Below are 13,441 nucleotides of genomic sequence, written 5' to 3'. Positions count from 1 at the left end.
CAACTGCATTAGTCGATCGATGTGAGCCTTGGGAGGACATTTCCCTTTCCCTAGTGATAGGCTAATGATCAACATACTGTTACAGCGTTTGCTGCCTGACATTGCAGGCCTAGCACTCTCCCTCTGCACTGCAGGCATCGTCTTCCTTCCCCAAGCGACGAGGTGGCATGCAGAAATAACGCATTCTCAGACTCACCTGCTGGGGTTCTCTCACGTAATTTCACAGCCGTCTGCCCCACACACACGAGAGGGACCGCTGCCGAACTAGCGGATAATTAGCTCAGTCAAAAGTTCTCTGATGAGGCTGATGCTGGGAGATTGATCTTCACGGTTAGTTGACTTTCTCCGGCTCATGCCGCTGCAGCCTTCCTCCCCAAACAATTAGCATCCGATTGAGGGAGATGTAGGCGGAGAGAAGCCCACTGTTTCTGCATGGACTATGTGCTGCCCTGACATACAGTCCTGGAGAGAAAAAATATTTTTGCTATGTTCAGCCATTAAAATAAACATACACGATCAATGTCAAAGTTTAACACTTTTGTAAGGCAATTATCAAGAAAATTTGCATTTAGGCTATTTGATAGCATTGGACAGAAACTTCTAATCTAGATCATGTTTGTACTATCGTGTATTAGATGAAGGTGGCAGTAGACATGTGATTTGACCTCTGTTATATGTGGCCCCTTGGTAAACTTAACTAGAAATTAAATTCTCATGCAGTAGACTTTTGCCATGCCATAGCTCCACCTTGTGGTAGTCTGTAATTGTCTTTCATTTCATCAAACACAAAATCCATACAACACAGAAAATCAGTGATTCAATAACATTTTTTTTATTTTCAGTGTTTTATAAAAATACCGGACTTTGCCAGCATCTACTCCATTGGCTATAATGTGGTTTTCCCAGAGAATAAGACTAGTAAAGTCTATTTATAGAACGTCCATACGAAACTGTATTTTGGGATAAAGAAAAAAAAATGATTCTACCCACTGCTCCCCAGATCCTCCCAACTGAATAAAATGCCATGGATTCTATTCACACCTTTAAGATTAGTGCCTCTGGTAAAAAATAAAAAATGCAAAAAGGGCCTCTACAGCTGGCTCCTAGTGAGCCATTAGTATCTTACGATTCTTTCTATATAAAGTAATGCATATACATTTCTCCTTTACAATAAATTACTACAGGCACATTCACCCATGGTCATGGTCCCTGTAACACAGTCAAAACCATTGTGTATGAAGACAACGTTTTGCAGGTTGTTATTCACTGATCACACACACACACCACAAAAGGCAACAAAATACAGGCAACAAAAAATACATTTAAAAAAAATGTATGAAAATCTGGGCAGCTGATTTTTGGTTGTGTGTGAATGATGCACGTTCAGCTTTTTAAACACTGAAAGCATCTGATGCATACAAGTATAAAGATTTATATAAATATGTACAAAAAAAACAAAACACACGAAGTCCGGTAAAAACATTGTTTTTAAAAACACATTAATGCCAAGAGAAGCTTTTCCATAAACTTCGATAATTTAAGAAACCGTAAAAAAAGTAGCTCAAATAAAAAAAACAAGTAAAACGTTCAATCAATACAGTATATTTTTACCCCCCTGGTTGAGTCTGTTGTAGCCTAGACTTGCACAGGTTGTAGCACCAGCAAATATTTAATATGCACCATAGTGCTGCCATGAATCACCCCTGCAGTATAAATAGCAAGAAAGTGAACACGCAGTACCAATAATACATGAAAACAGAATAAATTAGTGTCAGGCCTTGTGCAGGTATTTACAGGGTTAAATCCAGGGTTGCTGCAGAGAGTAGATTGGAGTGAGGGTGAGAATCATGATGGCAGTGAAGGTTGCAGCAGTCTTGCAGCACATTACAAGACAGACTCAGCTCCGGCACATTCATCACATTAGACCAGTGATTTTCACAAGTCGGTCCTTAGAAGCCATATGAAGGTTTTTGCAGCCGCCAACCCAATTGCTTGAGTTTAGTTGCATAGCTCATTGATTCATTTGAATATATTGCAAGCTACAGTATTTAGAATGGAATAGATTAAAATGGAGCATATGCAGCGTGGAGTCATACCATTTACCCATGAGCAGCTCAGTTAATATAATCAAGACACGAGGTGGAATGAAAACCTGCAACAAGAGACCGTTGGGCTGCTCGTCCACTACAGAGACAGTAAACACAATGATGGGTGTGAGGAATACCAGGGCTGCTGTGGAATATCAAGTAAACAGAGTTAAGGAAGGACTCCCCCTAGAGGTGAGGGGGTTGCATGACCAGATTCAGTCCACATCGCAGGGCTCGCTGCTAGGCCCGTCCCCGACCTGACTCCGGTGGCTCATGGCGCGCTGGAAGGCGGTCTGCACAGCTTTACGGATGCCAGAGGAGCGGCCCTCCTTCAGTTTGAGCTTGTCCACAGTCTTATTGATACCAAAGGCAACCATCTTGGATCTAGGAAGCCATTGCCTGTCAAATAAAGTGACGTAGTGTCAGCATAATAGTAGAAAACTGTATAATGCTAACATCATTTTACTTGACTACTACTGGTCCTCAAGAAAACGTGAACATGGGCATTTAAACTGTTGGCCACATTAGAATATTATACAAGTGGCGAACCATAGAAGGGGAGCGTCATCTCACCAGCTGTGCTTGTTGTCGAAGAATTGGACGAGGAAGAGTTTCTCTTCGGACTTGGACTGCATCAGTTCTCCGACTCTGAGGACGTCCAGAGGGGGCAGGGAGACCCCGTGGTGGTGACGCCCCACCCTCTGCAGCTTGGGGTCTATGATCTGCATTGGGGGTGAGAAAAGTGATTGACTCTAGTGGTCTGAAAACAAGAGGACGCAGTGAATCCTGGTGGTGCAGCAGTGGTTCAGATTGGTGGACCGGAACTGACAAACAATCACACTAACAACAAACTACCAAACACGGATGCCATGCTACCCGAGTCACCCGGAAAGCTCTAAGCGATCTGTATTACTCCTCAGCGACTTCTAACACACTCATACCATCCACAACACATTGGAGCTGAGCAGCTTGCTGCATGGGTGTGCACAAACACGAGCTACACCACTTACGATGAGACGAATGGATGGGAAATGAGACATATAGATGGCCAGTCTCTGGGACACAGGCTCTCACTCACCAACGCAGGGTAGGAGGGATATCCACTACATTTTGCCCAAACTAGTTTAAGGGGTTCAGCACTAGAGGACATCCAAATATTTGCGTTGACAACTTCTACGGAAGCAGGAATAACGACAAGCAAGTTATGGGGGGGGGGGGTTCACTGCAAACAGACAAGAATACTACTCTAAAAGCCATGCTCACACTGATAGGGAAAGACAACAGTAGCAAACAAAAACAAGAATGTACATTCACACACAGGGAAATATTACAGGGCATCAAAACATTGAAATAGTGTTAGTCGTATGAATTATGAAACAACACAAGGTCGATGTAGAGGGTAACCATTCTGCAGTTTGAGACCAAGGAGAAGACGACCGAAAACTTCTGAATTATGTATAGGAAGTGGGATTGATTAGTCTGGACAGGGAGACCATTGCTGCCTTGGGGCATGTCAGCTCAGGCCACTGGGACATAAAAAAAAAATCCCAACCATGGCCCCAGTGTGCGAAGAGCCTCAGCTGTCTGCTGTCAAACGAGCTCATGTTCCGTGCTCAGACGCAGTCTTGCCAAGAACACAAACTCCTGTCTAAATCAAAATATATACAGTACCAGTCAAAAGTTTGGACACACCTACTCATTCCAGGGTTTTTCTTTATTTTTACGATTTTCTAACTTGTAGAATAATAGTGAAGACAAAACTATGAAATAACACATATGGAATCATGTAGCAACCAAAAAAAAAAATTGTTCAACAAATCAAAATATATTTTATATTTGAGATTCTTCAAAGTAGTCACCCTTTGCCTTGACACTTTTGCACACTTTTGGCATTCTCTCAATCACCTTCATGAGGTAGTCACCTGGAAAGCATTTTAGTTAACAGGTGTTCCTTGTTAAAAGTTAATTGTGTGGAATTTCTTTCCTTCTTAATGCGTTTGAGCCAATCAGTTGTGTTGTGACATGGTAGGTGTGGTATACAGAAGATAGCACTATTTGGTAAAAGACCAAGTCCATATTATGGCAAGAACAGCACAAATAAGCAAAGAGAAATGACAGTCCATCATTACTTTAAGACATGAAGGTCAGTCAAGCCGGGAAAATTTCAAGACCTTTGAAAGTTTCTTCAAGTGCAGTTGCAAAAACCATCAAGCGCTATGATGAATCTGCCTCTCATGATGACTGCCACAGGAAAGGGAGACCCAGAGTTACCTGCTGCAGAGGATAAGTTCATTAGAGTTACCAGCCTCAGAAATTGCAGCCCAAATAAATGCTTCAGAGCTCAAGTAACAGACATCTGAACATCAACGGTTCAGAGGAGACTGTGAATCAGGCCAATGGTTGAATTGCTGCAAAGAAACCACTTTATTTTATTTAACTAGGCAAGTCAGTTAAGAACGAATTCTTATTTACAATGACGGCCTACCCCAGCCAAATCCGGATGACGCTGGGCCAATTGTGCGTCGCCCTAAAGGACTCCCAATCACGACCGGTTGTGATACAGCCTGGAATCGAACTAGGGTCTGTAGTGACGCCTCTAGCACTAGATGCAGTGCCTTAGACTGCTGTGCCACTCGGGAGCCCGAAATTCTATTAAAGGACACCAATAAGAAGAAGAGACTTGCTTGGGACAAGAAACATGAGCAATGGACATTAGACCAGTGGTAATCTGTCCTTTGGTCTGATGAGTCCAAATGTGAGATTTTTTTGTTCCAACCGCCGTGTCTTTGAGACGCAGAGTAGGTGAACGGATGATCTCCGCCTGTGTGGTTCCCACCATGAAGCATGGAGGAGGTGTGATGGTGCTTTGTTGGTGACAACGTGATTTATTTAGAATTCAAGGCAGACTTAACCAGCATGGCTACCACAGCATTCTGCAGCGATACGCCATCCCTTCTGGTTTGGCCTTAGTGGGACTATTATTTGTTTTTCAACAGGACAATGACACAATAGACCTCCAGACTGTCTAAGGTCGATTTTTACCAAGAAGGAGAGTGGTGGAGTGCTGCATCAGATGACCTGGTCTCCACAATCACCCAACCTCAACCCAACTGAGATGGTTTGGGATGAGTTGGCCTGCAGAGTGAAGGAAAAGAAGCCAACAAGTGCTCAGCATATGTGGGAACTCCTTTAAGATTGTTGGAAAAGCATACCAGGTGAAGCAGGTTAAGAAAATGCCAAGTGTGCAAAGCTGTCATCGAGGCAAAGGGTGCCCATTTTGAAGAATCTCAAATATTTTTTGATTTGTTTAACACTTTTTTGGTTACTACATGATTCCATGTGTTATTTCATAGATGAGGTCTACACTATTATTCTACAATGTAGAAAATAGTAAAAAAGAAAAGGAAAAACCCTGGAATGAGTAGGTGTATCCAAACCTTTGACTGGTACTGTGTATTGTACCAATCTTAGAACTTGCTAACCAGTCGAGGCAAAAAAATCCCCTCTACTTAACCTGGGTACCAGTCTGTGTTAATATTCCAATTATTGCCACTCCTTGTCATGCTAAACAAATGTTTGGTATATGACACAGAGTACATGGAGTGGAATGTTAGCACAAAACTAGTCTGGATTTCAGGCTACCCTCTATATGCCTAAGCTGAGACTTGCAGTCCATTGGAAGCCAATACATGCACAGGATTCATTGATGTTTACTGGCCAATTCGTTTGTAAAAATTGTAGAATTCCAAATTACTCAAAATAAACTAATATGAATACACTTTTGGTGACAGGGCAATGGCAGATGACTTTGTTAGCTATTCCAGAAAGAAATGATAAACCGCTACCATAAAAATGGATACATGTATCATTCATAATGTAAGTCCCGTCCTGGCCTTTATCTCCTGAAAGTGTATTTGTGCTAAGAACCAGTGTCTCACCTGCTGCAATCTTAGCGGCTTTGGTGAAGTCCCCATTTCCGATACAGGTGATGAGTGCGTTTTTGTCGTCCACTGTGCTCCTACGTGCCATGGATGGCCTTCCTTTCCCACTTTTTGGCACGCTGACCGTGCTACAGGAAACAAAGGGAAACTTATGTGCCAATCTGCCTTTGACCACAGACGGCTCTTAGAGCAGACGCTGGATATAAATGCTAACATGGCATTGTGATGTAGGCCCACTGCCTATCCTGTACCTGGTACTACACAGTAGAGTGCTGCAGGCAGAGGCTGAATTATTGCTAATGTGCTGAGGTGACAATCATACCTGGTGCTACACAGCACGCTGCCGCTAGGGGAGATGCTGGACTCGGAGGTGCAGCGCCTTCGAGGCTCCATCGGCCTAATGGGGCTGGTTTCAAGCTCCGGCTCGACAACAAATCCATTAGCTAGTCCTGGAGACAAGAAAAAAAAAAAAAATTGTCTACACACAATCTTGTATCTCCATTACATTTTGCATGTAAAAAAAATATATTTTTTGATTATTTCAATTTTACACTGGGCTTTACCTGTGTCAAGACGCTTGATGGGGGATTCCTCCTCATCCTGGTCACAGTCTCCACAGGCACTGTGGGTCCTCTTCCTGGGTAGGAGGAGAGTCTCCAGGCGAGGAATGACCACTGAGAGGAAGGTTTTGGTTCCTAGCAGCGGGGAGCCGAGCTGGTGCTCAGCTGTCCTTGGGGGCTTCTGCGGGCTGGCATTCTTGGACTTGCGAAAGAGCACATTGGTCCGCCTGTTGCCCATGCTAGAGGGCTCTGCGAGCGTGGAGGTGTCCCCAACACTAAGGTGACTGTCGGAGACCAGCGGGTTGTGCCCGTTGAGGGTATCCCGGGGTACTGAGGTAGCGGTCTTGACACCGTTGCACTTGAAAGTCTTGTCCCCATTGGATTTGATGGGCTTGAGCATGGGAGGTTCTGAATGACTGTCTGAGTTGACAAGTGGCGGCGACGAGTTCAACGGCTCTAGTTTCGGTGGGAGCAAAGACTCCCCTTCTATACAACCAAAACAGATTCACAGTAGGAAATGAAAACATTCTGACATGTAGAACAGACAAGCCTTAGCCTACAGTTCATCAAATAAGACATCAAAGCAAGGAGAAAGCATTATTGAACCAATTCTTTGCTTTTAGACCACCTGGTACATACCCTCTTCCTGTGTGCTGTGTCGAGTGGGGGGCAGTGGTTTCTCCTCAGTCTCTGCTGGTTTCGGTTCAGAGGGGGCGGCAGCGGGGTGTCGTGTCTTTAGGTATATCTCGCTGCGAACATCTGTAATGGTCTTTTTGAGCAGCTTCAGTCGCTTGCTGCGAGACGGACTGGACTTCATGGCACTGCTCATGTCCAGCTTCTCCAGCAGCTCTTTCAGTTGCTCTTCCAAAGACATGTGCTGCCGGTTGGCTGGGTTTAGTATCTGGTCCACTGCAAGACACACAAACAACAACTTGATTGGCTGAGCTCAGTTGAGGCCCCATTCCAAAATGCTATAGTACCATAAATCAATAGTTGGATTCAGCAAAGGGTATTTAGTTGATTTGGCTGTGGACTGATAAATATAGAAGTAAACATATGTAGACCATGTTCTTACCATCGTCCCAAGAGAAAGGGGGAGGAGCCTCCACCTTGGGCTGCTCAGGAAGGTGCATCCCGCTGGCAAAGTCAAAGCCGATTCGCTCAGCCTCCCGACAAGTCTTCCTGAGGATGGCCCCACCTCGGTCTTGCAGACGCAGACCGGCCTTGTAGAAGAACGTGTCCTTGGCGTTGTACTTCATGCAGTTGAATATGATCTGATCGAAGTCAGCCTCAAACTCCACCAGGCTCTTGTAGCCGTGTGCATCAATGTGCTTCCTCATGGTGGAGAAGTCCATTGGCTTCTTGATGTGGTCCAAGTAGTCAGGCACCTGAGAGGGATGGGGAGATGGCAAACAAAACATGATGCTGATAGAAAGGGTACCCAAAGAATGAATCAGAACTATATGGTACCATTTGTTTTCAATTTGTGGAAATAGCATTCTATTGTGGGGTGTGGGAGAACTTACCTCTTTAACGCTGACAGGCTGGGCAAAGATCTTGGCTGGGTCCTTCTCCTGAAGCTGGTCCAGTACGGCTCGAAGTAGAATATTTAAAGGTGTGAGCTGTACCTCCAGAACGGACTGTTGGAGCTTCATCTGAATAAGGACAGAACAAAGCTGTAGCAGTATACTAATATTTACTAAGGCTTCCAACAACCAATCCTAAAGCCGTTTCAACAAAAAGCTAGGTTTCCATCGAATTGGCGACAGATTTTCATGCAAATATTCTAAAATATGCATAAAGAAAATATGCGCATTTTCCCAACAGTGGTGTGTTTTCACCAAATGGACTCGTTGGGGATAACCATCAGCGCGTGATGTAGTGTACACAAAATGAACTTCTTCAAAGTTTTCATGTACCAAATAAAAATCTAAAGTTTGTTTCCATCGCATTTAACTCTACCGATAGTTTTGTCACAAAAACTGTTGCGTTATATAGCAAATGTGCCTTCTCTGGTCTTGGAACATGCGCTCCAGCCAAGAGCTAGCCAATACAGTGCAGGTAGGCTGTGCAGGTAGGCTATGCATAAAGAATGCATACATAATGAGATTAGTATGGATATGAGCGAGAATATTTTTTATTTGTCAAACAGCAGTCAAACATCGATCATCATGTCACCAGAATCAGACCCTCAATATTTATTGGAAAGGAGCATCAAGACCACTGTGCACTTTCACCACCCTGTGAATTTCATCTGGAGCCTAATAAACCGCATGCTTTCCCGAGTTGTAGTGGGGGGACCACACACACCATATCATCTTGACTCCAAGTTGACTTCGATATGGTGTTTTTTATATCAATATTTGGGCATAAAAAGGTATTTCCATCACCATTTCTCACATAATTAATTTTAAAGACACAAAAAGATCCTACCATGTCGAACAAACAAATGATCTGTCGGTATTTCTAAAATTAACGAAACGTCTGGTTTCCATTACAGCTGTCGTGATTTTTATTTGATTGTACTGAGTATGACTTGACTAGCATAAAAACTGTAGATTCAAACAAGGTTACAGATTATTTCAAAAGGAAAGGAAATTCATTTTATTTATAGGAGGGCTCACAACTATTCATTGATATGCTGTCACAAACATTCTAATTTTACTACCGTGGAAAATAAGAAAAACAATTCTCTGTACCTCCTCTCTCTTTAGCTTCTCCCTCTTCCTGATCAGTTCTAGCAGTAGGCGAGCTCGCTCCAGGTCTTGGCGTAGGCGGTGCCATTCCTTTAGCTGCTCCTTCATCGCTTGATTATCCTCCACCCTGCTGTCCTGTAACATCAGAGTCCAAAAACGCATTTTAACGTACATTCACAAGACATAAATCTCAGGTAAAGGGGGGCAGAAAATGACACGGCGCTACCGTCAATGGACACTGGTGGAGAGCCATTTTGAATATGGCTCTGACTAAAATAAAATAGGCTAATTTTAATTACATTTCTTCTTTTTTATAGTCTATATTGAAATGAATGGCCCATTTCAATTTATACATGTGTAATATTATGTAGTGTCACGTATATTATGCATTTTATTTGTTGTGTTTTGTTTCCTCTTTGGACCCTAAAAAAACACCATTGTAATCCCAAAACTTTTGAGAAACGGTGCAAACACAGGAAACTGCTCCATATTTATCACATCAACTATTAGGCTGCTTTATTTTGATTTCCGAGCGCCGGACAAAGGTTTTAAACACAAATGTAATTTTTAAAGCAGACACAATTCTATCTCGAGGATTTGGATGCCATGAAAGTTACTGAACAATTAGACTGACCAGCTGCTCTGGTTTGGGGACCTGGGTGTTGGCCTGTAGCCGCCTGATCAGCGGAACGCCCTTCCTTGACTGTCTCTTCAGCATCCAGTAGCTCAGGACCCGCTCCACAAACACCTTCTTCTTCTGGACAGACACTTGATTGAGGATTGTGTCAAAACTGGAAGGGGGAATATGTTAGCATTGGTCATTTAGGAAAATATTTAGAAACATTTGGTTGGTAGACAAATGAAGTAGAAATAACATGCCTACCTGCTGGGGGTTATACTAGGCCCAGGTGCAGCAGGAGCCTCTTCCTCAGGCACCACCACTACCATCTTACTCTTCTTCAGCCACCCTTTTAACCTCCTCCTCCCTCTTTTGTCACCCCTCTCGTGACAGACACCGTTTTTAGCGTGGCCTTCCTCATAGATGGCGAGGGGTCTCCGGGTGCACCCTTTAGGAGTGTGAGCGCAGCAGAAGGCTGTCTTCTTCACAGAGAAAGTGGGCGAACCGGTCTCTGTGAATTCCTTGAAAGGCTCCATTTTCATGTAGAGGCCAGCCTTTTGGGCACAGCTGACGTGAAAGGCTGTGTAACAGTTAACCTTGTGGCACTGGATGCAGGCTCCGGCACCTTTCTCCTTGCAGAGGTAGCAGGTGAGCTTCCAGCGGGCGGGCGGAATATTGCTGACACCGTCGATGGGCTCAATGAAGACCGTGTCAGAGAAGCCCACCTCTGGCACCCACAGGGCACACACCACGTGGCCCCAGCGGTCATCGTCCGTCTTCTTCAGGGCGCCACCCTTGTTGGGGCAGAAGACACACTCAGCGGGCCGTGAGGGGCACTGGAGGCAGTGGCGACACAACCATTGGCCCTCTGGGATGTAGGGAACACCGTAGCACTCCTGGTGCACGGCCATGTTGCAGGAGTCACAGAAGAGAATAACATTGCTGTCCTGGCCATCTCCGTCCATGCAGATGCAGCAGACAGCGTCCTCGTCAATGAGGGACTGGGGGTCACTTCGACCCTGGCTGTCAAAGAAGGACTCCTTCTCAAAGCGGTCCATAAGGAACTCAAAGAGGTTCTGGGACACCTGGCTGACACCCTCACTTTTCCTCTTGTCGTTGAGCAGATCCAGCCAGGCGTAGTCCTCCTCATCCATGTCGTATTCCACCTCCTCATCCAGCTCTTCGGCCGTCTTCTCACAATACATATAATAGATGGAGGGCCTCCGAGACACTGCGGGAAGATTGTACTCCACAGTGCGGAACTTGGGTTCCAAGAGGGCGCTCCCTTGCGGGTCAGCGCCATGTGTGGTGGTGAGGGCAGTGCTCCTCTTCTGCTGGTTGTCTTTGAGTCTCACCGAGCGCACCAGGACTAGCTGGGGCTTCTCGTTGTTCTCCTTGTTGCTGTTGCACTCCATGATCTCTTGGGCCGTGGGGTCATCGTCGGTGATGACATCCAACTTGTCATATATGCTGATCCTGTGCACGCGGCCATCTATCTCCAGGTCCACCATGCGCTGGGCCTGGGCGTAGGTCAAGGTCTCCTTGTTCGGTGAGGGTTTGATGGGAGAGGGGGGCCTCTGGGGCATGGACATGCGATTATGATGCCGTACTTTTTTCTTCATCTTGAAGACCTAAAGAACCTGCAAAAAAACAATTTGATTGAAATTTCACTTGGGGCAATACCAACCAAGATTGTAATAAATCATTAGCCAGCCACAATTTCAATTTCTTGGTTTCAGTTATGTCTACTATTCTGACATAAAATAAGGCTCTTCATTTACAAGACAATGCCTAGTCCCGAATGTGGCGATGTTTTCCATTGTGTACAGCATAACCATGTACATTTACATAGATGTAGAACAAACTAAAGGTCCCTTGTCTGTCACGCCTGTTTAATCAAATTATATTTTAACTTAGTCTGACGATTGATTGTCCGTGGGGTTGCTCATTCAGCTGGTCGACATTTGACGAAATATCCACAGGGAAGTATTATTAAACAGACTACAACATGTGGGTCTCTGTGTGCGGAAATAATGATGTTTGCTCATGACCTAAGGCACGTGCTCAAGACGGAAGTATATGCAAGTGATGCATTCATACTAACCCAAGTCTAGCAGGTGTTTACATGGTTTTGCGAATGTGCCAGAAATGTCAATGGTAATACCTGCACTATTAAAAGTCGGGTAAATAATACTTTCCTGTGGATATTTTCCCTCAAATTTCGACCAGCTGAATGACCAATCACACAAACAACCGGTAGAGTAATAGCAAATGTAATTGTAGTCAACATTCTGGCTTGTAAGAAAACGTGTCAAGTTTGAGCTTTTTTCAGACTATACCAATAACTTGTACCAGTCTGATTAATTAGGCAACCATTTAGCTAGCCTGGGCAACGTTAGTCAACAAACAAAAAAACAGCTAGCTAATGTTAGCTAACTTACTAACTTGGCAATGCTAAGTTGTGCTAGTTAGCATTAGCTAGCTAACTGCTTAAACAAGTCACACTTAGATAGCTACTTTAAAGTAATGGTAGGTGCCGTTGGAGCTATTAGGCTAGCTGGCTAGAAGTTAACTGGTTAACGTTCGCTAGGCTAACTTAGTGTAAAGCCAGTTTGTGGCCAACTAGCTAGCAAATTAGCTAGATTCCGAGCTAACGTGGTAGCTACTGAGCAAACTAACGTTACCTTCAATTTGTTGAACGTTGAGCAAGGCATAAATATAATATGTATATGAAGCCAGGAGAGGAAGATCCCGTAAAATTACAGCGCCAACAGGCTCACCTACTAGAAAGAGTTAGCTAGCTAAGACAGTTCGTTCACAATACGCCAAGTGGGAAATATGGCGTCGGACTAAACAAGAATCCGAGTCCATTCGTTAAAGTTATAATTTTCCCCACTAGCATGTATAATTCATTTATATAAATGATTTTAGGTCGGTCTAAAAAGCATGTGTGTGTGTGGATAGGAAATTTGGCTATACCTACCTTTGTATTTTCAGTAATTCTGCTTTTGAAAACAGCAGCGCTTGCAAGCAATGGCGCCGAAGTAGCCTGCGCAGAGCAGCAGCAGTAAATCCACACACAATCCTCTCATCCAACGGGCACCGCTCGAGCAGTTTTGAATTATAAATTTGAAAGATACCAAGAGGTATCCACGACGACTGTCTAAATTCCAAATTCGATTCTATTTCAAACATAAATATTTCGGAAAAGCCACCAAATACTAGCTAATGTCCTTTTCCAACTGGCTGATAATCAGTAACTAGCAAGCTACCCCTGGTTTCTTTACCCCAACAACAATGCGGTTGTGCAATGTGCAGCGACTCCATAGAGATGGATAGAGCACGCTAGTGCCCAAAATCTAGTTTTAGTATGGGCAGCGCCTTCTACGTTAAGTTTTTTTGGCGAATCGCAACCAACTGACAGGTGCATACGGCGCCACATACTGTACTGGATTGTGAGGCCGGAAACGATCTATCTATACCACTATATTCTCCTAACTAACCCTTAATTTCTGATAATATAAAATAATTCCCTTAC

General features: G+C 44.2%; 1 protein-coding gene across 2 annotated transcripts; it reads right to left on the bottom strand.

Moving 5' to 3' along the window:
- Positions 1 to 809: 809 nt before the first annotated feature.
- On the bottom strand, positions 810 to 13,197 carry LOC115192751 (bromodomain-containing protein 1-like). 2 transcript variants are annotated; one of them, XM_029751568.1, is made up of 13 exons: positions 12,887 to 13,197; positions 10,168 to 11,543; positions 9,919 to 10,075; positions 9,288 to 9,419; positions 8,115 to 8,243; positions 7,664 to 7,976; positions 7,228 to 7,497; positions 6,592 to 7,074; positions 6,351 to 6,477; positions 6,026 to 6,156; positions 3,166 to 3,260; positions 2,661 to 2,809; positions 810 to 2,486 (listed from the first exon to the last, which is right to left on the bottom strand). In XM_029751568.1, exons 2-13 carry the CDS (start codon positions 11,523 to 11,525, stop codon positions 2,303 to 2,305), a joined length of 3,528 nt encoding a protein of 1,175 aa, XP_029607428.1. In that variant the 5' UTR covers positions 11,526 to 11,543; positions 12,887 to 13,197; the 3' UTR covers positions 810 to 2,302. The 2 variants fall into 2 exon arrangements, with proteins under 2 accessions (XP_029607428.1, XP_029607427.1); XM_029751567.1 differs by lacking the exon at positions 3,166 to 3,260.
- Between the last annotated feature and the right edge of the window lie 244 nt (positions 13,198 to 13,441).

The sequence above is a fragment of the Salmo trutta genome, chromosome 4, assembly GCF_901001165.1.
Source record: "Salmo trutta chromosome 4, fSalTru1.1, whole genome shotgun sequence".
Classification (NCBI taxonomy): domain Eukaryota; kingdom Metazoa; phylum Chordata; class Actinopteri; order Salmoniformes; family Salmonidae; genus Salmo; species Salmo trutta.
This window is presented reverse-complemented; position numbering and strand designations above follow the sequence as displayed.

Excerpts from the sequence above, each read along its gene's own strand:
- LOC115192751 (XM_029751568.1), bottom strand. The coding sequence starts at position 11,525 with ATGAAGAAAAAAGTACGGCATCATAATCGCATGTCCATGCCCCAGAGG. Across the intron at positions 9,420-9,918 it reads TCCCCAAACCAGAGCAGCTG|GACAGCAGGGTGGAGGATAA; the intron begins GTCAGTCTAATT and ends CTGATGTTACAG. Across the intron at positions 7,977-8,114 it reads AGCCTGTCAGCGTTAAAGAG|GTGCCTGACTACTTGGACCA; the intron begins GTAAGTTCTCCC and ends CATCCCTCTCAG.